Below are 23751 nucleotides of genomic sequence, written 5' to 3'. Positions count from 1 at the left end.
AGGCAGTGCCACCCCCTGATCTCGCTGACTTAATCCTGTGTGTGGTCACACTAGCACTTGACTTACCGCGTGTGTGTGATCACGCTAGCACTGAATTTTAACTTTCAGGAGCAGTGGGCAGAAAGACAAGGTCAGTTGAAAGGTGATGAGGATATTCAAATGGTGGGGACAGCTTGTACAAGACCAAACAATGTTTTGTAAGTCTGGATGATTGAGGGCAGTCAGGCAATGTCAGAGGATACTACACATCCTGTGCTTCTGCGAAGTTCTGGGTGAAATCAGGTGGGGTGTCAGGGAGGCCTCTCAGCTTTCCAGGACTCTGGCCAGGCCGCCGCTGGCTCAGAGCTGGTCGCATGGCCAGGAGGGGGAGTGTGATATTCTCTGAAGGGCCATCAAGTTGGTGCATGGTAAGCTTGCTGGGACAGCAGTCCCCACAACACTTTGCTTGCACATGCACAGTGAGAGAAGTAGCAGGGCCACTTCTGGAAGCTTCTCAGACAATGGGCAAGTGCTTGGTGGATGCTCTGGGCCAGCACCAGAGCTAGAGTGTGGGTGCACAGGGCAGGCAGACACCCACTCCCAACCACATACCCTGCCGGGCTCTAGGAGAGTCCTCTGTGGGGACAGCCAAGGCTGCCTGGGATCCCAGAGTGCCATGGGCCAACAGGGCTCGGTGTCCAGGACAAAGCAGGAGCCCGGGAGGCATTTGCTGGTGGAACAGCTCTCCCTGCTTTTGAACTTCTCAGAGTCTGACCCCTTCCTGAGTGCACCGGCCACTCAGGAGGTCTGGCAGGCAGGTAGGAGGCTGCATCCTGGGATTGCAGCGTGGCTAGCCCTCCCTGCAGCTGACAGTAATGTCACAGATGTCAGGACCGGGAGGATGTGTGCTAAGTGACTCTGGGTTCTAAGGTGATCCTGTTCATCTTTGAGTCTGTTTTCCGTTGGCCTCTGGGCTGGGGATTCTGCGCAAGGAAAATTGGACGCAGCAAGCGGCAGGGACGGACTCCTGGCTGATGCAGCCTTGGGGTTCAGGTCATTAGGAGGGACCCAAGCTGGGAAAGGGCCAGGATGTCCCTCTGGGGGCGACAGGACGGTCAAAGCTTGAAGACTCAGCAGCCAAATTAGATGCAAGATTTTCATTTTTTTTGGAAAGTGAGGTGCTGGGAAATTTGAAAGCTGCCATCTGAATCGTTTATATATGTTTTAATGCATTTTTCCACAACAGCAGTACAAATGCAGGAGAGTTCTGTCAGTACAGTTTCTGCAAATGATGTTCACGTGACTTTACACACCCATCCTTTTACTTGTGCAGTGGTTTCCCCGAGGAAGCGACCAGTGTCTTCTCCTTCCCCAGCAGAATGAAGGAAGTGCTTTTTTCTTTGGCTACCTTTGCGGTGGGCGTGGCAGGTGGGCAGCCCCTGCCTGGTCTCACACCCTCCCCCGCCCCCCAGAACTTGGCTTGTTTTTCCAGGGCCTTCCAGTGCCCTCAGGGTAAGGCGAGTCCTCCCTGTCTATGCCCCAGGGTGCTGGGTTGACACCTGGTACCATGGAGGGGGGGTGGTTAGTTCTCAGCGCGGGGGAGGCACCGTGGTCTGGTTGTTGCTGAGTCAACGGCCGAGCTGTTGTGCAGAACAGTGGTGTTAACACTGCAGCTTCTGTGGGGTAATAGTTCTTCGTTGTGCAGATGAGCAGGCAGGGCTTTCTGCACACCTCCCCTCGGGGCCTCAAATTCTCTGTCAGTTCATCACAAAATGTCACAAGTGTCAGACCGTGGGGAACAGCCAAGGACCTCTGTTGGTTTTGTCACGTCTACCGGCCACACCAGAGAGGCAGGCTGCGAGGACACACGGCAAGAATGAGTCGGAGCCAACACCTCTGACTCCAGGTGGGGAAATTGAGGACCAGACAGTCACCAGTTCAGAGACCCCCAAAGGACTTGGGCACAGCCCCAATTTGCAACATCAGGGGACCGTTTCCACCAGGCGCTGGTAGGGCTGGCAGCTGAGAGCGGGCCCGATTCCCTGCGCCTCGGAATAGCAGCTGTGGGGGGTGGGGCCCGGCACCCTGCCACACTGTCCCCTGGAGTGTCAAGCCAGCTCCCTGCACCTTGTTGAACAAAATAACTCAGGTTAACAAGGACAGAGGGGGAGCTGGTTGTGTGGAGCCGTGGCCAGTGAGCCTGACTGCGCTGCCCAGAAGCAGCTCAGATGCGTGGGAGGAAGCACCCTGAGTGACTTGGGGGACAGTCTGGGGCCTGTTTCCAAGGCTGGAGACCCAGAGGACTGCTCACAAACACTGGGCACTGCTTACAGTTTGCCAGTCACAAGGGGTGGGTGGTTCCAAGTTGCTTTATGCAGAGTCCTGGACCCGGGAAATAAATACGCTGCCGTGGGTCATGTGGGCGGGGTTCTTGCTGCTGGAAAGGAGTTGCAGGTGACAAGGCTGTTGCAGTGGTTTGGACGGTGACAATACTTGGGGAATCTCAGGGGAACGACATGTGGGAATTCTTTGTACTATGTTTGCTACCTGTTATGGGAAGTTTAAAATTATTTCACAAAGATAGTTTAAAATATGTAGAGAAAGTGGCCGACAATGGAAAGAAAGGTTTCTTCAGCTAAGAGAGACGTGGCTGGAAACAGCAGTGAGCCTGTGGTAGCCAGCAGATGGCTGACACTTAGAAAATGAAAAGGAGGCGTCACTTGGGTATAAGGAGGTGCTAGGCCTTTGGAGTGAAAACTGGCAAAGCCTCGTTATGGACGAGGTGGCGTTTCTCAGACCATAAGGCGCGCAGACCTGAACGTGTCCTGTGTGAGGGGTCTGTCCCGCAGAGATGCCCACCCAGAAAACCAGATTCAACACGGATCCTATTTAGGGTCGTTGTGGCAGAATTTGTAATAGCAAAAAGCTGCAGACGGTCTGATATTCTGATTATTCATGAGGGGATGTGCGGAGGACCCGGGGGCCCGTCTCCCACCACAGCGTGGAAGAACCAGCAAGAACACAGCCCGCGGGCTGGGCTGAGTCATGGGGTGGTGGGAGCGGCGGTGGGCCCGGGGCGGCGGGGTGGGACTCGGGCAGCTGGCATCTGGAGGACTGTATCGGGAGCGTGTAACGCCCATTCGCTTCTCTGCCCTCTGCCCCAGCTGGTCGCGGCCATCGTGTTCATCAGCTTCGGCGTGGTGGCGGCCTTCTGTTGCGCCATCGTGGACGGCGTGTTTGCTGCTCGGCACATAGTGAGTGTCCCTTCCTCCATTTTGTTCTCCGTCACTGTCGGGGTTTGAAAATATCTACAGAAGCAAAATTTCATGTTGCAGAACTCAGCTCACTGACCTTCTGGGTCCTCCCTCCCCGGGTCTGCCAACCACTCTCTCTGCCTTGCTGGCTTTTCCTCATTCTCTGCAAAACTGACCCAGCACATGCACACACACACATAGGCAAACACACGTGTGCACATGCACACTCATATGCATGCATACACACTGATGGTCACACACACAGGCACACACGTGCACACGGACACACACACACATGCACACACTCATGGACACACACATGTGCATACACACTCACACACTGGTGGTCACACGCATGCACTCACATACGTACACATGCACACGGATGCATGCACACTCGTGGGCACACGTGCACACACTCAGGTGCGTGCACATACTCATAGGTACACACACAGTGCCCTCACACACTCGTGTGCAGTAGTTCAAGTATGTGTCTTGAGGGGTGATGTTGGCATTTTCTCACTGGCACTGTAGCTGTGAGACCCTTATGCTTGTTTCATCTCCGTGTGGATGCCTGAGTGGGTGAGTCCTTCATAGGGGCTGAGGGCCCAAGTGTGAGAGTCCTTGGCAGTGGCTGAGGACAGAGCCACACCAGGCGCATGCCCTGGGACCTGGGAACTCTGGCTTGTTCTACTTGGAGGAAGCAGGTTCCAAGTGAGGGAGAGAGCCAGGCCACGGAACGAGGAGCATAGAAATAAATACCCGAGTATGCTGAAGTCAGTCAAGGCGGCCAAGGCAAATGTGGAATCCGTTGTCCAATTAAGTAGGACATTTTCCTAACCAGTTTGTATGTTTAGAAAAGCTTTGTTACAATGTCGGGAAATGGCTCTTGTTTCAAACTGGGCAGGTGGAAGTGAGATTTTTCCGCCAACCTGGGGGCCCAGCAGAGATAGCGTTATACCCTCAGCCGAAGCCTGACCTGTCCTTTGCCTGCGTTTCTTTCTGAACACCTGTCACGGGCAGCTGCCTTTGACCTTGGACTCTGGACTCAGGAGGTGGTGGGTTGGTGCTGCGTTGACCTCTGCGGGGCAAGCCGTCCACCTTTCTGGCACCCTGTCCTGCTAAAGGACTCTGAACAGCTGGTTGTTCCCCAGAACGCCTGACACATTTATGGCCTGAGGGCAATGGGCTGGGAGCAGACACACTTCACGTTCCTTCTGCCTGGCTGCCTTGAGGTTGCCAGTAAGCCCCCCACTAGGTGAGCCCCATGACGGTGCTGTCACTGAGTGCCGTGTCCCCATAAATTCTCATGTCGAGACCTGGCTTCCAGGGGGATGGTGTTTGGGGTGCAGCTTTGAGAGGTCACAAGGTGGAGCGTTTGTACAGGGGCCTGTAATGCTCCCCGGCCCCTCCTCCTCATGGGTGAGCGCACGCTGTCCCTGAACCCGGAGGGGGCCCCCACACACACTGGATCTGGCAGCCCCTCCTGACCGTGGACTTCCAGGCTCTGTGCTGTGAGAAGCAAATTGTTTATTGTTTACCCCCTCCCCTCCCTGCCAGTTTATAGTATTTTATTGTAGCAGCTCGCGTGGACGAACAAAAATTGGTCCAAGAGTGGCGTGCTGCCAGGGGGCTCCCCAGGGCCGAACAAAGCCCCTGGCGGGGTGGTAGGGGGGGCGGCCCCTCTTGAGCCTCTGTGGAGCGTGGCTTGTGCCTCTGCCGTCAGATGCAGGCGCAGGAAGAGTGAGACAGAGAGCATCACGGCGGAGCCGCCCAGGAGAGCCCTGGCCTGCACAGGTGGCCAGGCATCTGTGGGTCCTGAGTGGCCCCGGGCCATGAGGACCCGCTGGTGCCTGGAAGGGGCACAGGCCGGAGCCTGACCAGAGCCCCATGGTCGTCCCCACCCCGGGTGTTCACCGGCATTTGTTAGGTCTTTACATTTATAGCACTTTTTAGGGGTCTCTGTATGTGTACTTTGTCCCAGACTTCTGCTTCTTGTTTTTTATTTCTGGAAAGATCACTTGAACTGTGAGTCCCTGACCAGTATTTGCTGCCATGGTTCTGGCGCGCTGCTTGGTTAGCACAGAAAGCATATCCTCCGATCCAAACCCAGTATTCCTTTCCGAACCTGTTGCCGATGTCAGCAGGTCGTGCTGGACGGGAGACCTGGCCTTCTGCAACGCCCTTCAGCCATCAGTACCCACCGAGGGCTCCCCAAGCCAGGACGCAGGGATGGGTGGACAGAAAGCCTCTTGGGGCTCAAAACAGGGCTGCCAGGGGGTGATCATCTCAAGGCCTTCTCAGGAGGAAACCCCACGTGTGCCCTCAGAATGCAGCTCTGTGGAGAGTGTCCCGGAGACAGATGCCCATCTGCTCAGTGACGAGCCAGTCAGTTTAGAAATGTCTAGCAGACAGTGCTTCTCAACATGGGCTCCACCCTGGGGCGGACAGAGGAGTGAGTGGTGTCTGTCTGGGCCTGGCCACACTTTTGTGCTGGTCTCTCTGTTCCAGGTGTTTCCTGGGTAATGAGTCCCGTTCACCCAGTGGCATCTGGTACAAAGAGTTAATCGCAGTTTTCTCCTGGCACGTCGGTGGGCTCAGGTCTTCAGTAGGCCCAGACAGGGGGCGATATGTCTGATGCTGTGGGGAACGGCGTCCCTCATGGGGCAGAGGGCAGAGTGTGCCAAGGAAGGGTCACCAGGCTTCCGCCAGGGGCTTCGTGCAGAGCCCGGGTGGTTGTGAGGGCGCCCTCCCCAGCAGGGCCCAGCTCTCCGCTCCACAGGCCTTGGCGGGTCAGTGTGCCACTCTGCCCACTAACCCAGGTGCTGCCGGCCTGGAGGCCTCAGGAGTATGTGTAGAAGTGTCCCGAGTGTAAATATGCCCCTCGTCAAAGTTCTTTCCCTTCTAAAAATGCACAATTAACATCTCTTGAGAAGAAGATGTGATGATCCCATTGTGGTGTGAGTGTCCCTCTGCTTCCAGGAAGGACAGGGAACCCTGAAAGGCAACCACCCCATCCTATGAGCCAGCATGCTGGCAGACGGAGGCTGGCACTCGGCCCCCTTGGCCATAGGCCCAAGTCACCAACACAACAGAAAGTAGAGTCTCACGGCAGCAGGATGTGTGACCGTGGCAAGGACCCCAGTCGCAGCCTGAACTGTGACACAGAAGCGGCTGTCCCCATCCCTGCCCTACACGCAATCTTCAAGCACGTCCTTACGGAACAAGACCCAGAGGCAGATGCTTAATAATAAAGGCAAATAAAGTGGAAATTTAGGAGCTGGGGGACCCTCTGGCCTGCCTGAGTCCTGCCTGCCATGCGGGACCTGCCTCCATCCTGAGGAACAGGGCTCCCCATGGCCTTGACCTGGATGGCAGGGAGCACGTTTCTGCCTGAGGCCCAACACGGGGACACTCTCTGTGCTTGTTCTGTGCGATGGGACATCCATTTCCAGCAGTGAGGACCCATCTCCCGAGGAGCAGCTCAGCTCAGCCTTCCTGCCGTCAGAAGAGGCAGCATCGACTCAGGAAGGTGGAAAGGATCTTGTGCCTGAGGTTGGCCCTAGGGGGCTCCAGGTGCCTGGGCCCCCTACAGCGCACTGCACCCCCATGGCCCGAGCCTCTGCTGAGAGGGCCCATCGGCCGCGGAGCCGGTGGAAGTCAGGCCAGCTTCCTACTTGTGAGGGGGGTGCTCCTCTCCCAGGGAGTGGATGAGGATGAATAGAGTCATGGGTCCTGGTAGGGCCACGTGAAGGAAGGACCACCCTTTCCTGGGCAGACTGCGTTCCTTCCGTTGAAACAAGGTGTGGACATTTCGGAAACCACAGGCAGAGTCTGGCCGGAGGGTTTCACGTGACCAGTCTTTTTTTTCCCTCTGTTTTTCCCTCTATTAAAAACAAAGCCAGTAAAAGCTGGGTTTTACTGAGAAGGGTTGCGGGGTGTTTGAAGATGGGTGTCTTCCCTCGGCTCCAGTCCCTGCCTGGCTGCTGACCTGGGGGAGAGTGGGGCCAGGGGAGCGTGGTGAGGGTGGCTGGACACACCTTTTTTCGTCCGGAAAGGAGCCCAGGCAGTGTGACCGATGGCTCTGGGTCCCCAGCTCCCTGCGGGGCAGAACGGGCTGGGGAGGGGGGCAGGGGTCCAGACTCAGTACCCTCACCTCTGCCCTCAGAAGGCAAAGCACTCAGCTTTCTCTGTCCTCAGTGCGTCCTGCATACATTTTAAGGTTTCTTAGTTTTTGTTTTTTTTTTTAAAACTGCCGCACCTGGTGTTAATCCTGGGCTATCCTACATGTGCCTTACAGAACTCTGTTCTTTCCACTTTTCTGCAAGTTTGAAATTATTTCCAAACAAAAGGTTTCAAAAACGCCAGGACCAGGTGCACGTCCTCATTGTCCCGGTCCGGTGTGGCTGTCCCAGCCTCTGCAGAGCTCGGGCTCCACCACAGGCTGAGGGGTCGCTGAGCCCCCCCACACGTGACGTGAGGGCCTCCTCCCCACAGCCTCCCTCGCACACTCCTGCTCATTTATTCCTTAGCTCGGTTTCCTGCCTTCCTCTGGCTGCACACGGCCAGCGTCTGAGGGCCGGCCAGTCCCCCTCACGGGGCATGTGCACCGGGGAAGACGTGAACAAGGGTACGAAGGAGCTGAGTTTCCAGGTTGAAAATGTCCAGCCTGACTCTGCAGGGTGGAGAGTGATTGTCTAACAGGCTAACAGGTGAAAAAACCAATTCACCAAAGGCTCTTTCCTACCCGCTTTTTTTTTTTTTTTTTTTTTTGAGAGAGAGAGGGCATGTGCATTGGTGGGGGAAGGGCAGAGAGACAGAATCCTAAGCAGGCTCCACACCAAGCCTGGTTTGGGGCTGGAACCCATGACCGTGGGATCGTGGACTGAGCTGAAATCAAGACGGAGCCCCGCAGGTGCCCCTCTTTCCTAGAAACTTGTAACCGGCTTCCAGCACTTCTCAAAATTATGATTTTGAGATGCCAACACTGGGGGACAAAATGTGGGGAAAACGTGACCAGGATGACAGGATGTGGTGCCGGGTGTGGTGCAGAGGCCCAGCGGCACTAGGCCTGCAGGACTCACGTGGTCACTGTGGCTCCTCCGTGTGGCACACGTCTGGTCTGACACACACGTATGAACAGTGACCGTGTGACTGGACCTTGGGGACTGGTGTCACCACCGGGTCGGACCCAGCCTCACCTCGGTCCACGTCTGGCTCATGTTCTCTGTTGCAGGCTCTCTCCCTGTGCACTTGCTCTTGCTCCTAAGCTGAGCCCCGAGGGCTTGGGGGCGGGAGATGGCTTCTGGAACCCCGGTTTCCGAGTGAAAATCCCAGCCCTGCCGTGTGCGTGGGAGTCTCCTGGCCTCGCCTCCCACTCGGCACTCATTGGAGAGAAAGTCCCTTCAAAACCACTTGCTTCCCAAGGGGGGCTCTCTGTGCAGCTGCAGGCGTGAGCAGAGAAGGCATGTCTTCCCTCAGCCTCTTTCTCAGACGTGTGGGACTTCTGGAAGGTCGCCCCTGGCAGGACATCTGTCAGCTGTCAGCCGACCTGTTTCCACCCAGAGGGGCCTCCGGCAGGTCTTCTGGGCTGCTGGACTCGTGGCTCTGGTCCACCACGGGGGCCACGGCAGATAATGGGGTCAAGACGGACTTCTCTCTAGCACAGCCACTTTGCGGTTGCCCCAGAGTGTTTAGTTTAGTGCTGGTTTGGGACACCTTCAGGGACTGGACACACTGCGCTGATGGTAGGGGGCGTGGTGTCCTTCTCCTCCTGCTGGCCCCGGTGCCTCTGTTCACAGCTGCTCACCAAAGTCCTGCCCTGCCAGGCGTGCTAGAGGCTGGGGTGGCGCATTAGATCTGTGGCCATGTGGCCTCTGCCATGGCTACTGAGTTCAGCTGCTACAGCACAGAAGCAGCCACAGACGATATGCAGACAAATGTGCATGGCTGTGTGCCAATAAAACTTTATTTACAAAATCAGGTGGTGGGCCAGTCATGGCCTGAAGGCCACTGTGTCCCCCTACAGGAGACACACGGGGTTTTAACTGAACTTTAGTGACTGAGAGTCTCATGTTAGTATGTAGAGGGTCTTAACACTAATCTACGTAGAATGGTCAAGAAATAAAAACCGTGTCATAGTGGTCTTTTTTGGTTTTTAAAGTTTACTCATTTGAGAGAGAGAGAGAGAGAGAGAGAGAGAGAGAGGATCCCAAGCAGATTCCACACTGTCAGCACAGAGCCCGATGTGGGGCTCAAACTCATGAACCGTGAGATTATGACCTGAGCTGAAATCAAGAGTCAGCTGCTCAACCGACAGCCACCCCGGCGCCTCTCAGTGGTCTTCCTGAACACCCACTGCCCCTTTTCCTGGGCCAGAATGACACTGACTCTGGCCTCTGGCCCCAGAGAAACGCTATTTCCAGTGTGATCGTAAATTCGGAGAAGTCTATGTGGCAGGTGGAACTAAAATGGTCGCAATTGTATTTAATTTGAACTATTAAGAATTTTTTCACCCTGATTGGACACTGAAGGTCAGACAGAAAATGAAACCAGCCACTGGTGCTTCTGTGTTAGCAAGAGGATTTGCGGCCAACTCCGAGTCTCACACCAGCTCTCCGTGTCTGACTTAATGAGGTGCGGAGCCAGGAGCTGCCGCGGCCTGGGAGTCTGTGCCCCCAGAGCCCTTGTGCGTGGCGGCCTCAGTAGACGGCCTTCAGGAGGTGATCAGGGCCAGGTGAGGCCCCCCTTGTGGGATTCCTGTCTGTAGAGAGAGACCAGAGCCCACGGTCTGCCTGGTGAGGACAGGGTGGGAAGAGGCTGCCACCACGAGGGCTGTCAGAACAAATGCCTGCTGTTCAAGCCTCTGCGACTTGCTACTGGGCCCAGCTGACCGAACCAAGAGCAATGGTGGGATGTCTCCCAGGCCGGCGGCCAGGCCTCGAGGGGGCTGGACTGGGACCTGGACAGGGTGGCCCATGTGTCTGACCCTTCCAGACTCAGAAAGGGCGTTTCCCTGTGGTTGTCGGCGGGAGGAAGGGCACCGGTCTAGCAGAGCCGGCAGGATGCCACTGTCACTCGGTGCTGCCGGTGGTGAGAGTCAATGGGACACTGAGCCATTGGAACATCGTTCCAACAGCTGGAACGAGGCCCTGTTGGCATGACATCCCAAAAGGTGGGGCCGAGCGGAATCGGCAGGTGCCTGGGGGTGAGGGGGGCTCAGGGGTTGCAGGCCCGTCACCGCTGCTCACCGCGGGACCTCAGGGCACCAGCCCCTCTACCCTGCCCCCTGCACAGCCCCATCGTCCGCCTGGCACCCATCTGCCGTGCTCTGTGTCCGTCTCCCTTGGGCCGCTCAGCGCGTCCAAATGGGCCTGGTGTGCGGGCCCCGTCCTCATCTGTTGCCTGCAGTGCGGTCCCTGGTGGTTTCTACGCTCATCTTGGGTCAGAGATGGGAGTGCACTGGGAAGTAAGAGCTGGTGTGAGGCCCTAACTGTGCACCTCACCAGTCGCACAGGCTCCCGGGCCTCACCAGTCTCTGCCACAGCGGGTACAGGTGCCTTGTCACCTGGAGGGTATGTCTCCTCCAGCGGTCAGCTGGGGATGGGGCCTGTGTCTAACCCTGGTACCATCAGAGTCTGCCTCCGCATCTGCTCTGTGAATGCTGGGCACAGGCTTGTGGTTGGAAAATTGAACAGGGTCATAGGTGGGTATGTATGCAGTGGTTGGTGGATGGAGGGACGGACGGAGGGACAGAGAGAAGAAGCGGGGGGGGGGGCAGGAGGGCAGGGAGGAGGAAGGGTGGGGTGGAGGAGGGCAGGGAGAAGGAGGGAAGAGTGGAGGGAGGGCGGGGAGAAGGGGGTGGGGTGGTGGCAGGAATGGTTGAATGGATGGTCAGGTCAAGGACTGGGTGGGTGAGTGAATTAACAAGAATCCTTTTTTCTCCCTTCCTAGTAGAAAACAAATGTTTTGTTTTAGAGAAAGAGGCAGGCACCAAGGGGTGTCCTTGTTCAGGGCAGAGGACTGCACTTCAAAATGTCCGGCAGCCGCCTCCTCTCGGCTGCCCATGCGATGCTGGTGGGGGGGGGGAGGGGGACGTGTCAGCCCAGCCTTCCGGGCAGGTGTGTGCCCCCTGAGGCATCTGCTCTGGTGTCCTGGACACAGTGGCCCAGCTGCCCTGGAAGGAGCCGTGGCATCTCCCAGTCTGTGGCCCCCGCCTGGCAGACTCCAGTGGCTTCCTTAGGCTCAGAGCCTGGGGCAGATGGGTCTGAAATAGCCAACGGCCACCCCTGGCCCAGGGATGAACCTCCTCTATCGCTCGTGTGTCTTTGTGTCTAGGAGCCCAGGCCGCTGGCTGCGGGAAGATGCCAGTTTTTCTCCAGTGAGGTGGCTTATGTGCATGACGCCTACCAGACAGAGGTATGTAGGGCGGGGGTCCGTGAGCTTTCGCTGCGCTAATCCGTGTCCCCCAGGCATTCTGTGCCCCAGGCTGGGGTCTGGATGCACAGCCTCCTGACTGCTAGCTCTCTGTGAGCACCCGCGCTCTGTTCCAGCCAGCGCTGGCATTTCATGCATCGCACCCCTGGGGGGTCGCAGCTGCTGGCCATCCCGTGCAGGACGCACAGCAAGCTAGCAGCCCTGTCTGGGTGGGTGTGGCACTGTTAACAGCTGCAAAGCACAGTTGGGTCAGCTGCATTTACCTTGGCTGAGAGGCTGGTCCCTGGGCCACTCCCCATGTACGAGACGCCAGGAACAAGAGTGCAGGATGGACGGCATGCCCTCCCTCTCAGGCCAGCCCCGGCAGCCCTCTTGCCCCAGCTCTGCATGAATGCATCAGCTGCACTGAGCATGGCCTCCCAAACTGTGCAAATGTCCAGGAGGAGCTGAGAGCCTGGATCACACACCTGGACAGGCCCCCACGTGGCTTGTGCAGGTTCCTCGACCTCAGGGCCTGGAGGGTCCCTGCTGCCCCTCCAAGGGGGCGGCATTTTTCTCCAAAGGCTGACCCCAGCCCTCCTGGCCTTTTGCCTGGCGGGGGGAGCCCGGGGACTCGTCCTGTCCGAGGGCATCATGGGGCTCTCCAGGCCCTACCCGTGCACCCCACCCATCCACAGACACTTCAGCTGGCTGCCCTTCCTTCCTGCTCCCCTCTACTCCTGGCGTCAGGGAGAGGCAGGACCCCTTCCTGAATCCCATCAGTCAGGCTTCTGAGGACAGGCCCACGTGTCCGGGGCTTGCCCCTTGCTCCTGACCCTCTGTCTCTTAGAACCAGCCCAGGGACTTGAGCAAATCCTGACTCTGGGTCCCGCCTCAGTTTGTTGATTCAGTAGACACAGGATTTGCAAAGCTCCCTGAGGACTCAGGGACCCACGCTGCCCGCACCGCTCTAAACCAGGGCTGGCAGCTTGCCCCATAAAGGGTCAGTAATATTTCAGGGTTTATAGGCCAAGTGGTCTCTGTCCCAGCTACTTGACCCTGTCTCTCTGGTGTGACAGTGGCCACGGGCAAGGTGTTGTCAGAGGAGCGTGGCTATATGGAGCTTCGCCTGTAAAGCAGGCAGTGGGCCAGGCTGGGCTGGAGACCCTTGCTGGCTGACCAGTTCTAACCCCCGTCCCATGTAGTTGCACACTTCTTGGGAGGGGACGCTTAGGGTCAGGCCTCTTGACCTCCAGATCCCCGGCCTGTGGCGCTGACCTTCCCATCAGGCACGTGCAGCCCTCCCTCCTCCCCATCAGCCTCCAGCCCTGCCCCTCCCAGGGCCCTTTGTCATTTCCAGTGAGCCTTCCTCCTGCCCTTGCTTGCACACACCAGAGTGTCCCATGGCCTGCAGCCACAGGACCCTGAAAGGAAGACCACGAGTCCAGTGGTTCTGGAGGTGCGGCCAAAGAGGGGCCGGGGCGCCAGGGACGGTCCGAGGGCCTCTGGGCTGGGGCCCTGCTCCCTCACCTGTCCTGGGCCAGCTGAATCCTTGATGAGAGTCTGGTTCACCAGCCCTCAGCACACCATCCTCCCTCAGAAGCGTCTCCTCCCCAGATGGCACTGTCTTCCCTCTGAAGGGGGGTGGTCTCCACCCCGGTTACCTCCCACGTGTGGGCGGCATGGCTGTGTCACGTGTTGAAAGTCCTGGGGGAGGGAGGAAGGCACATGGTTTTGCCCAATTTTGCTCTTTTAACATCAAGTCTCCCAACCACTTGCCGTGTCTTTGCAGCAGGTGCCCAAGGGGAGGCCTCCACGTGGCTTACACAGGGCTGGCGTGGCAAGGTCGGGCTGCTGGGAGCTTGTGGCCCTATGTGTGGTCACCTGGAGGTGTCCCCACCTGTCCCACCTGTCCCCACCTGGAGACGTTCCCATCTGTCCCCACCTGGAGCCGTCCCACCTGTCCCCACCTGGAGGTGTCCCCACCTGTAGGCACAGAGCCTTGAGCCCTCTCCCTCTCCTTGTCCACCAGATGTTGGCTGCCTGGACTCCCTGGTGGCCAGGCCTGGTCCTCTGACCCTCCAGCAGGGGAAGGTCCTGCTACCCGCAAGCATGTGGAGGGTCAGGAAATCTGGCTCAGGAGGAGGAGCTCCTGACTCACCCAGGCGCAGTGGCCGGGCCCTGGCCCCTGGGGAGGCAGCCCTGCCCACTCCAGGTCAAGGAAGGACAGGCATCTGACAATGTCTCTCTGCTGGCAGGTCACCTGTCACTCCTTTAACGGCCAGTGCCCGCTGAAGGTGAAAAGCAGCACCTGTTACTGCTGTGACCTCTACAATTGTCAGAGGTGAGGGCTGGGGCCCAACTGGGCAGCAAGCAGTCCCTCTCCTGGCCCCTGCCCCACGCCTGTGTGAGGGAGGGGTTCTCATCTCACAGATGGGAAACTGAGGCTGCATGGCGGGGGAGGGACAGGGAGGGACACGGTCTCCTGCCCCATGGTTGCAGCTCTGCCTTGAGCCTGTGCATCTGGACGCCCAAGTTCCTCAGTGCTTCCTCCCTGCTTGGCTGGGGCAGGCAGCTGGGGTGGGCTGCAGAAGGTCCCCCTTCTCTTCATCTGCGGGCAGCAGAGAACACTCTTCTGTGATGTGGACTGTGAGAGCCTCCCCAGGACAGGCCCTGGGTTCTTGGCGCTCAGGCTCGCCCACACGGAGCCGCCGGTGTCCGTCCTTAAGGGTCAGGCTTCCTACTAAGGCCCTGGGCACCGGTTTTGTGTTAATAGCTTGAACACCTACATTAAAACCAGCAGGCTTTCACGTATGCTTCTTGGGGATGCCTCTCTTGAATTGCTGAAAACTCCGGGGCTTTAAGCTACAACCTCCTTCCCCCAAAGATGGTTCCCTCCCATTTCCAAGCAAGAGTGGCTAAAGCAGCACGTGTGTGGGTCACCGTCTCCACGCAGTCCTGAGGGCCCGGCTGCAGGCCCTCGGCCACAGCACCGTGGTCCAGCTACGCACAGATGACCTCAGTCCCGTGTGGGGAGGGCCAGGATGAATCCCCTGTGGGCTCACCTTCCTGTGCTCCCTGCCAAGGCAGCCGGGTACAGAGAGCTCCGTGTCAGGCCTGCTCGCTCTGAGGGTGCCCTTCTGCCTGCGCTTGGGTTTGGGGAGTGGACTTGGATGGTCCTTCCTGCTCTTTGGGGGCCTTCCTGCTCTTTTGGGGGCCAGGCCTGCTCTTGGGAGGCCTGGGCTCTTTTCCTGGAGGGATGTCCAGATGCCCTGGGGAACAGCTTTCTCACCATGAACTCAGGGTGCAGCTGGGCTGGTTCATGAGGGGCGGTGTCCCCCAACCCGTCCCCTGCAGCACCAACAGAGCTGTGGGGTTTTATGGCCAAAGACTACAGCCTGTCTGGGAGCAACTCGCAGGCTGTGGCACTGGCTGTGACTTGTTCCCCTCCACCTGCAGCGCCGAACCTTCTCCCACCTACTACGAGTTCGTGGGCGTGAGCAGCTGTCAGGATGTGCTTCACCTGTACCGGCTACTCTGGGCCTCAGCGGTGCTGAACGTCCTGGGCGTGTTCCTGGGCATCCTCACGGCAGCTGTCCTGGGGGCCTTCAAGGACATGGTGAGTAGGGCCCCCTGGTGCTGGCCCTACGGACAGGTCGGGGCTCTGGGGCCTGTGTCCTCTGAGGTGGGCAAGGCGGGCCTCCTTATCGTCACTAACAAAGGAGGAAACGGAGGCTCATGGAAACTGCCAGCTGTCTGTTAGGGCAACAGCAAGCCTTCACTGGTCCCTTCCAGAAGCAGCTACTCTAGGACATGTGCTGCTCTAGGCAGCCTCTAGGGCGTGTAGGGACATGCCATTGGACAGCTGTAGGGGTGGGCACTAGGGCGGGCGGGGGCGGGGGCATGCTGTCCGGGAGCTGTAGGGCCGGGTGCTCCCGGCAGGGATGCGGACATGTGATGGGAGAGCTTTAGGGGTGGGTGCTCTGGCAGGGGTGGGGAGCCTCCCCGCAGGAAGCAGCTTACACGTGGGGCTGGGCTGTGCAGGACCCTTGTCCCCTCTTCTCCCTGAGACTGCTTGTTCCAAACTAGAATTCCTGCACTGCTCGGCTGACCCCTCCTGGGGCGGGTCGTCCTTGGCCGTGGAGGCACGCCATGGGGTCGCCCCCACCTCAGGTCACGGACTCCAGAGAACACCCAACACCCATGTGAGTTGGGAAAGGGTTCCGTGCCTTCCATGCTGGCAGGAAGTGGTCTGCACAGGGTCATGGATGTTTCTGCGGAAGCCCACTGCATCCCAGTGTAGTCGGTTCAAAGTGTTCAGTCTTGCCAGTTTCTGGCTAAAGAGGGCTAGATCATAGACGGGAGGCGGGGTGTGTCCGCTTAGACCTTTGTCATTCCCGAAAACCTGGTGAAGGTTAATGGGCCGCCCCAGGAAGGACATCAGCCCCGTGGGTTTTCTGGAAGGGACTGGAGTTCATCAGAGTCTACAATAAAGCTGCTGGAGTGTTTTGTCAAGAATAAAATGATGCCTCGAAGGGCCACCAGTCACAATGGGCCACAGAGCTGTGTCTACACTCTACTCTGGACAGTTCTCTCATGCACACCCACAGCTCTGGGGCATTGAATGAAAGAAGGAAGGTGATTCCTTAGAGGTTTACACCTACTGAGTAGTCTTATACGTCTAGTGGATTTTATAGCTTAGAAATCATCTTGAGGAATGCAGGAGCTTCATGAGCAGCCCAAGTGGCAAGTCCTCACACACGGCCGGCCCCGGGCAAGAGGGTGGACCCGCTAGGGCCAGATCGGCAGGCACAGGAGAGAGAGCAAGGCCAGGCTGGGCCCCCAGCATCCCCCGCAGAGGGCTGCCCATGCCGACCCCAACCTGCCCACCCTCCCGAATCCCGAAATGGCACAAGCACAGAGTAAGATCCAGCGAGCCCCTCTCCAGCCCACGGCATCATCTGCGCCCCTTACCCTGTGACCAGCCCTGTGGGCCCAAGCCCCCAGGCCACCAGGGGCAGCTGTTCCTCCTACCGGATGTCCCCCAACCCCTGCACACCAGGCCTTGGTCCCGGGATGCTCTGTGCACACCCCCTCCCCCCAGCACACCAAAACTCCATCCTGTGATGCTCTGCGCTGCGCCCCCCCCCCCCCAAACCAGACCTGGGTCCTGTGATGCTCTGTGCGCCCCTCGGCATGCACAGCTCCGGTCTGCCCCGACAGCCCTTAGCTCAACCCAGCACACACAGTAGGCACACAGTAGGGTTTGTTCATGGACGTGGCAGCAGAGCGGTCAGGCCCGCGAACCTAGCCCTGAGTTTTCCGTCTTCCTTCCGCACCCTTATTCGCCCTTCAGAGTGTGCAGAGGCGGCCTGGGCGGGCAGGGCTGGGCGGTGGCAGGTGCCAGACCTTGGAGCTCCACCTCCGGGGGCCTGCAGGTGCGGGTGGACCTGAGTGCCCTCACTGCTTCCACTGCTCCCTCCCCTCTGCTCGTGCCCTGCACCCCCACTGCTCAGGACCTGCCTCTGCTCCCCATCAGTGGGGGTGGTGAGTTTCCAGATATGCTGTCGGCTCCCGAGGCCCCTTCCTGAAGCATGGGGCCTGCCCGTGGTGTCAGATGGGAATCCAGGTCTGTCCTGGTGGGAGGGATGCACCTCAGGTCCGGGACCCCTTGAGCCTCCCTCTGGGGAGGGGTCTCTCCCATGGCCCCCCGCCTTGGGGCCACAGGTGGATGGCCCAAGTCCTGTTTTCCTCTGGAGAGTTGGAGCCATCTGGGTGAGCTAACAAGAGCAGGGCCCTGAGGGGCTGGGACGCTCTGGTGTTATTTGCACATCTCTGGAAATCCCCACGACCATGCAGTCTAACCCTGTGCTGTGCTGCCTGGGGAGCACATGTGGGGGGTCAGCCCTCTGTCGCCGCAGCTGGGCGGAGACTCCCGGGACACGAGGCCCCTGGAAAGGAGAAGCCAGCATTTTCCTTGCCTTTTCAAATAGAAATCAAAGAGATCCTGTCCTCATCTGGCATCTTGGTGGGTCCTTGGGACAAATAGAAAGGAAAAATAAGCCCTACTTTTAGGTGTTTAGTTTTGATCTGAGGGCATGGTCTCTCACTTGCAGGTGTCAGATGGGGATGGTTTGTGGATGGGGCTCTGCAGGCTTGAAGCCAGGGGCGCCCGCCTTCCGGAGGGCTGCTGACACGTGTCCGTTCTCTCCATTCTTTCGGCAGGTCCCTCTGTCCCAGCTGGCCTATGGCCTCTCCGCTGCACCCCAGATCCTCTGCAACCCTGCCCAGCAGGTCCTGGCCTACACGGGCTTCTGCCCACCATCCGCACCCCTCCCCACCTGCTCATCCTACCCTCTGCCTCTGCAGGTAGGCTCAGTATCTCCTGGAGGAAGCCTGTGTGCTCACATCGTGGGCAATGGTCATCCAGGACAGCTGTGGTCAGATGAGACATGAATGGGGGCTCAGGTTGAGGGAAGATGGGGGCCCACAGCCTTCCCTGCCCCCAGTTTAGTAACAGGGTGGCGAAGCCAGCCTGGACTGGCGAGAGGGCTGGGAACGATGTGAGGGGGGCATGGTGGACAACTCCAACTGTCCTCGCCCTTCCTGACGTTTTGAGCTCCTTTGCTCCTTGTGGCCCTGGTGACCCAGCCTTTAGTGTTGCCCGGACTGTGAGCCTTTTCTGAGCCAGGCCCGGGTCCTGCAGAAGTTCCCACCGCATCCTAGCCAGCCGCGGGGGCCTGTGAGTACTTATTTAGGGGGAGCCGTAAGCCTTGCCCCTAGCCACACCTCACCCCCAGAAGTGGCCACCTCATAGGGCAAACCCAGCAGGACACATGGGCCTTGGGGCTGTGTGGTGGGGGCGAGCCCTTGTCCCTGGATGGGTGCTCCCCTGGGGCTCCAGTCGTGGCTTTGTTGGGGAGCCCACGTGCCTGCCAGCTGGCCGCCCTGGGGCACAGAGGCCTCACCAGTCTGCCAGCATGAGCAGGTGGGCGTGGGTGCGGGGGGCTCTCTGGAGCCCAGGACATGGGGTGCAACACGCAGAGGAAGGGCCGTCTGGGGGCAAACTGAGTGGTGTTCGGGCCTCCTGGTCCAGCAGGGCGGGCCCCTGTTCCACGTGCCTTGACCATGAGGCTGGTGGCTGTGCTCTCTGGGAGTGGGTGTGTGTAGCCTTTGAATCCTGAAGGGGACCCGACCCAGCAGTACCCCCAAAGCCCAGCCCCCTCTGGTCTCTGCAGGGACATGCCATGTGGCACCCCCTCCCTCCCAGGAAGCATCGGCCGGGTCCTGAGTGACGCCAGGCCCTGGTCCTATGGGGACACTAGGGTGCTCGCTGCTGCGTCCATGTGAGGCCCTCCTCGAGGGGTCCAGAGTGTCTTCTCCACATCTGTGACATGGGGAGGGATGAGATCAGGGCTCAGGAAACGACAGTGTTTGCCCACAACCCTATAGCACTCACCCTCAAGGACAGGCACCACCCTGAGGCACCGGACACCACCTTCCCAGATGTCCAGGTTCCCACGCGTGGCAGCATTATCTTGCCAGGAGTATCGCCCACATCTGCCCTTGGGTATCCCCTCTGGTCCCCGCCATGGTGAGGACCACGTGGCCTTGGCTGTGGCCTGTGTCCTAAAGGCTCTGCTCTGGCTCCCCATCCCCTTAGTCTGCCAAACCCAGAGCGTGAGACCCACAGCTGTAGGGAAGCTGGGCCCGTGGGCACTGGACCCCTTTGGTGACCAACCACAGTGCCGTGTCACCCATCGGAGTGTAGGCAGGACTGGCCCAGGTGTGGCTCATCTGCTCCAGGGAGGGGAGGCGTGGCCCTGAGCTGTGGTGTGTGCTGTAGGGTGGGAGGCAGTCCTGCCAGGGCCCTGGCCCGTGTCCGACGTCTCCCACAAGCTTGGCCCCGGGTGCACCCCAAATGCCAGGCCTGACTTGCCCTGGGGGCCTGCTGGTCTTTGGGGCAGGCAGCTGTGGGGGGCCCTTGCCGAGTCTGTGTCCTGACCTCAGGCCCCGGGGCGGGTGTCCTGCTCTTACAGGTTACGGTGTGTCTCCTCAGCAGACGTGCTCCTTGTGGGAGCTGGGCATGGCGGGGGCCTTCCACGTGTGGCAGTGGCCTTCCACGTGTGGCAGTGGCCTTCCACGTGTCGGCTTTATTCCTGTGCCACATTCCACCCCCAGTCACCTTCAGGGCCTCTGGCTTGTCACGAACACAGATGCTCTCTCTTTGCCCCGGGGGGCCTGGGTCCCCCCCTGCCTCTCCAGCCTCCGTCTGCAGCGTGTGCGGGGGCGTAATTACATATGTGCCCACGCCGAGATCTGGGGAGATGACCGGTCAGGGGCCTCCAGGTGTCCCCCGGGGAGAGAAGCAGAGCCAAAGCGGTCTCCGTGACCAATGGAGAGGGAAACGGGGTGCTCCAAGTGCCGTCATTGGCAGCAAAGTACACCCCACGCAGTAGCAGGGAGCAGATGGTGGTCAGGAGCAGTGGTAGTCAGGGCTGTTTGGAGCCATTCGTCAAAAGGAAGACCTTAAAGGGACCCCACCTCCCTGCTCCCCAGGTTGCCTGGCCAGGACATGCAGGACGGCTCATCTGCTTCCCTGATGGGGCTGCCTGTGTGGACAGAGCTGTCCCAGTGGGGCCCTGTCTGCCAGTGGTCTTCCTCAGGACTCACAGAAATTTCCTTGGTGATCTGTAATGGTTTAGTCTGTGGTTCACGGTGGTTTAGTCTGTGGTCTGTGTTTACTCCGTTGGTGGTGGTTTTCTCTGTGGTCTGTGGTGCTTTAGTCTGTGGTTCATGGTGGTTTAGTCTGTGGCCTGTGGTGCTTTTGTCTGTGGTCTGTGGTGCTTTATTCTGTCTTCTGTGGTGGTTTATTCCATGGTCTGTGGTGGTTTAGTCTGTGGTTCATGATGGTTTAGTCCGTGGTGGTTTAGTATGTGCTCTGTGGTGGTTTATTCCATGGTCTATGGTGGTTTAGTCTGTGGTCTATGGTGGTTTAGTCTGTGGTTCATGATGGTTTAGTCTGTGGTGGTTTAGTCTGTGCTCTGTGGTGGTTTATTCCATGGTCTATGGTGGTTTAGTCTGTGGTTCATGGTGGTTTAGTCTGTGGTTCATGGTGGTTTAGTCTGTGGTCTGTGGTGGTTTAGTCTGTGGTCTGTGGTGGTTTTGTCTGTGCTCTGAGGTGGTTTATTCTGTAGTCTATGGTGGTTTAGTCTGTGGCCTGTGATGGGTTAGTTTGTGGCTCGTGGTGATTTACTCTGTGGTCTCTGAGCTGCTCATTTCCAGTGGAGGGCAAGTGGATATAGGCATGGGAGAGACTGGGAGCTACCAGCAGAACACAGGGAATGTTCTCTAGAAGTTTGCTTTGTCCCCCCACAGTCAGAAGGGAGAAACAGAGGTGGGCAGGTCCCTGACCATTGGATTCTGAAACCCATGCTGTCGACTCTGAGCAGGGTGGTATTCCTGGGTTCAGCTATGGCCTGTGAGGGCATTCTTCTTCCAGAATCCTGAGATCCCAGGGCCCCTGGGGAAGGGGAGCCACAGTCCAGGAGGCTGGCCTCTCAAGAGCCCCCGGCACTGGTGGGTGGGGAGTAGAGGGGCCACAGCAGGGCCAGGAGATCAGGGCTCTTACACACCCTGGGTATTTCATAGAGGGGACTTCTAGCTTTATTTATTTACATATTGGTTTTAAGTAGACACTCATTTTCTTTTGTTTTTAAGGTTTATTTATTTATTTTGAGAAAGAGAGAGAAAGTGAGAGGGGCAGATAGAGAGGGAAAGAGAGCGAATCTCAAGCAGGCTCCACTCTGTCACATGGAGCCCAGTGCGGGGCTGGAACTCACAAACTGTGAGATAATGACTTGAGCCAAAACCAAGAGTCGGACACTTAACCTCCTGAGCACCCCCCAGGTGCCCTTTAAGAAGGCATTTCTAACCATTAGAATTCAAGGGGGAAAATTTAAGAGTTTTGTTGGTAGGTGGAGAAAAACTGGAAATTTTATTGATTTAAAATATGCGCCATACCCAACATTTTTGTTCTCAGAATCACTTTTACTTGAGTCTGTGTGTTAGTGGGGGTTCCTCAGGGAAACAGAACGGATAGGATTGTGTGCATATACAGATGATACAGATATTGATACACAGAAAGAGGCAGAGAGACAGAGACAGACAGAGACTGAGAGACAGACACAGGCAGAGAGACAGAGCCCTGAAACTCCAGGCCAGGACAGATGTAGGCTGCAGACCAGGGGAAAACAGATCTTGCACGTCTGGTCAGTCTGGAGGCAGAGCCCCTCTTCCCAGGGAATTCAGTCTTTCCCTCTTATGAGGGAAATTCAGCCTTCAACCGATTGGACTGATGTAAATGTCAATCACATCTGGAAATACCTTCGTAACAACATCCAGACTGGTGTTTGAGCATCTGTGCACGAAGGCCTGACCAAGTGGACACCTGAAATTAAGCATTGGGCTATGATGAAAATGTTGATGTCTTATTTTTTCCTTCAAATACGAAGTGGTGGGGAGCCCAGAGCGCTGCCCACCACCCCACCCCCCGACCCCTCCCCAGATGCTCTAGGCAGCATCTTCCTTGGACGTTGCGTGGCCAGGAGCTAGGAATTTGGAAGATGGGCACCCCTGTAGGCGGCTGCAGGCGCAGAGTGTGTGCCCGGGAGGCCCCTGTGGTCCGATCAGGAGGCCTGTGTAAGGAGGATGGCCCTGGGTGTGGAAGGACCCCAGGCCCCAGGAAGGCTCTGTGTAGACTGTGTGTGGGGCTGGCCCCTCTGCCGACTGAGGACGCCTTTCTGTTCTGTTACAGCGCTGTGGCCATCTCCCAGCCTCGACTCCCAGGGACCCTCCTCTGTCTGAGGATTTGCAGCCTCCCAACGACCCCCCTCTCTGTGCTCCAGCCCACTTCCTTCCAGGAGAGAAGCCTCCCCCCTACACTCCCTGACACACAGGGGGTAGGTTGAAAAATAGGTTTTTGGTTAAAAAAGCAGCCGCTACAAACCCTGCTTCTGTGGCCAACCTCCTAGAGACGTCAGGGGAATGTTCCAGAAGTCCACACCCTCTCTCCCCTCCTGGGCGAATCCATGGGCAGAGAGGCCAGGACCAGCGGTGGGGACGGAACCCCAGGTGACTGAGACCCCCCCAGGCTGCACCTCTGCTCGGCCACCCAGCCCAGAGTGTAAGCCGGACACTAGACAGATCCAGCGTGTCCACCTGGAGCCCCCTTGGTCTGGTCCTCTGTCATCGCTCACTAAAAAGCTGCTTCCTCACTGTCCTCTTAATGAGTTAGTTATTATTTTGCAAAGGGAATACGGCTCAGCATACCCTGTGTGAGGATCATGTTTCAAGGACATGTGTTGTATGTTCACATGTTTATATGGTGTCCTCAAGAAGTGCATGGTCTCCATGCTCAGAGCTGTGTTCTCTCGGCATTTACTTGCTGGGGATAAAAAGATGCTTTGGCTCAAATTCCAGCACTGCTTGTAAAGTGTGTGTTCACTGAGGTCTGTGCACGCTCCGTGTCCAAACCTGCCGTCCCACCTGCAGAAAGGCTTGCTATCCCAGGCCACCTGTTTCCTACCCAAGGCATCCGGACTTCTGGCTGCCGCATGTGCGGTCCCCCTTGCCTGCAGGGCAGATGCCTCTCAGCCTCTGTGTTCCGAGTGACCCCTGGGGTGCGCAGCTCCTGAGGCCCTTCCACAGAACCTGGAGTGAGCTCTGACTTACGGACCAGCACTAGTGACCCAGGCACCTGGTGCTGCTGGTGGGCACACCCCTGGGAAATGACCAAATCCTGGTTGAGTGACAGGCCCGAGTCCTAAAGTACAGTCCTGGGTCACTGGGGAAAAGAGATAAATCAGTGGGGGGGGGGGGGGGGGGGCAGGGGTGTGGGAGGGGCGACAGGAGGGGGAGGGCGAGGGGGAGGGAAGAAAGGAAAAAAGAAGAGGATGGTAAGGAGCCGCGGTCTCCGGCCCCCCCTGCTGGCTGCGAACACAATTCGAACAGACCTTATCCTCAGCCTGGTGCAGAAACGCCTCATCCTGTTGTCTGAGGACACGGAAAGCTTTCTCTGTGGAAGGTGCCACCCGTGTGGCGT

At 58.1% G+C, this 23751-nt stretch overlaps 1 protein-coding gene across 1 annotated transcript in view; it reads left to right on the top strand.

Annotated features, from left to right (window-relative positions):
• Positions 1–23486, top strand: part of TMEM255B (transmembrane protein 255B) — a 39883-nt gene extending 16397 nt beyond the window's left edge. Inside the window, exons 4-9 of the mRNA XM_058741735.1 lie at positions 3144–3233; positions 11571–11651; positions 13907–13992; positions 15108–15267; positions 17874–18017; positions 22465–23486. Coding sequence (XP_058597718.1) covers positions 3144–3233; positions 11571–11651; positions 13907–13992; positions 15108–15267; positions 17874–18017; positions 22465–22599 — 696 coding nt within the window. The 3' untranslated portion in view covers positions 22600–23486. The remainder of the gene's footprint in view (positions 1–3143; positions 3234–11570; positions 11652–13906; positions 13993–15107; positions 15268–17873; positions 18018–22464) is intronic.
• The last annotated feature ends 265 nt before the right edge of the window (positions 23487–23751 follow it).

The sequence above is a fragment of the Neofelis nebulosa genome, chromosome 1 (genome assembly GCF_028018385.1).
Source record: "Neofelis nebulosa isolate mNeoNeb1 chromosome 1, mNeoNeb1.pri, whole genome shotgun sequence".
Taxonomy (NCBI): Eukaryota; Metazoa; Chordata; class Mammalia; order Carnivora; family Felidae; genus Neofelis; species Neofelis nebulosa.
Note: the sequence above shows the minus strand (reverse complement) of the source record. Positions and strands in the feature narration are given on the sequence as shown.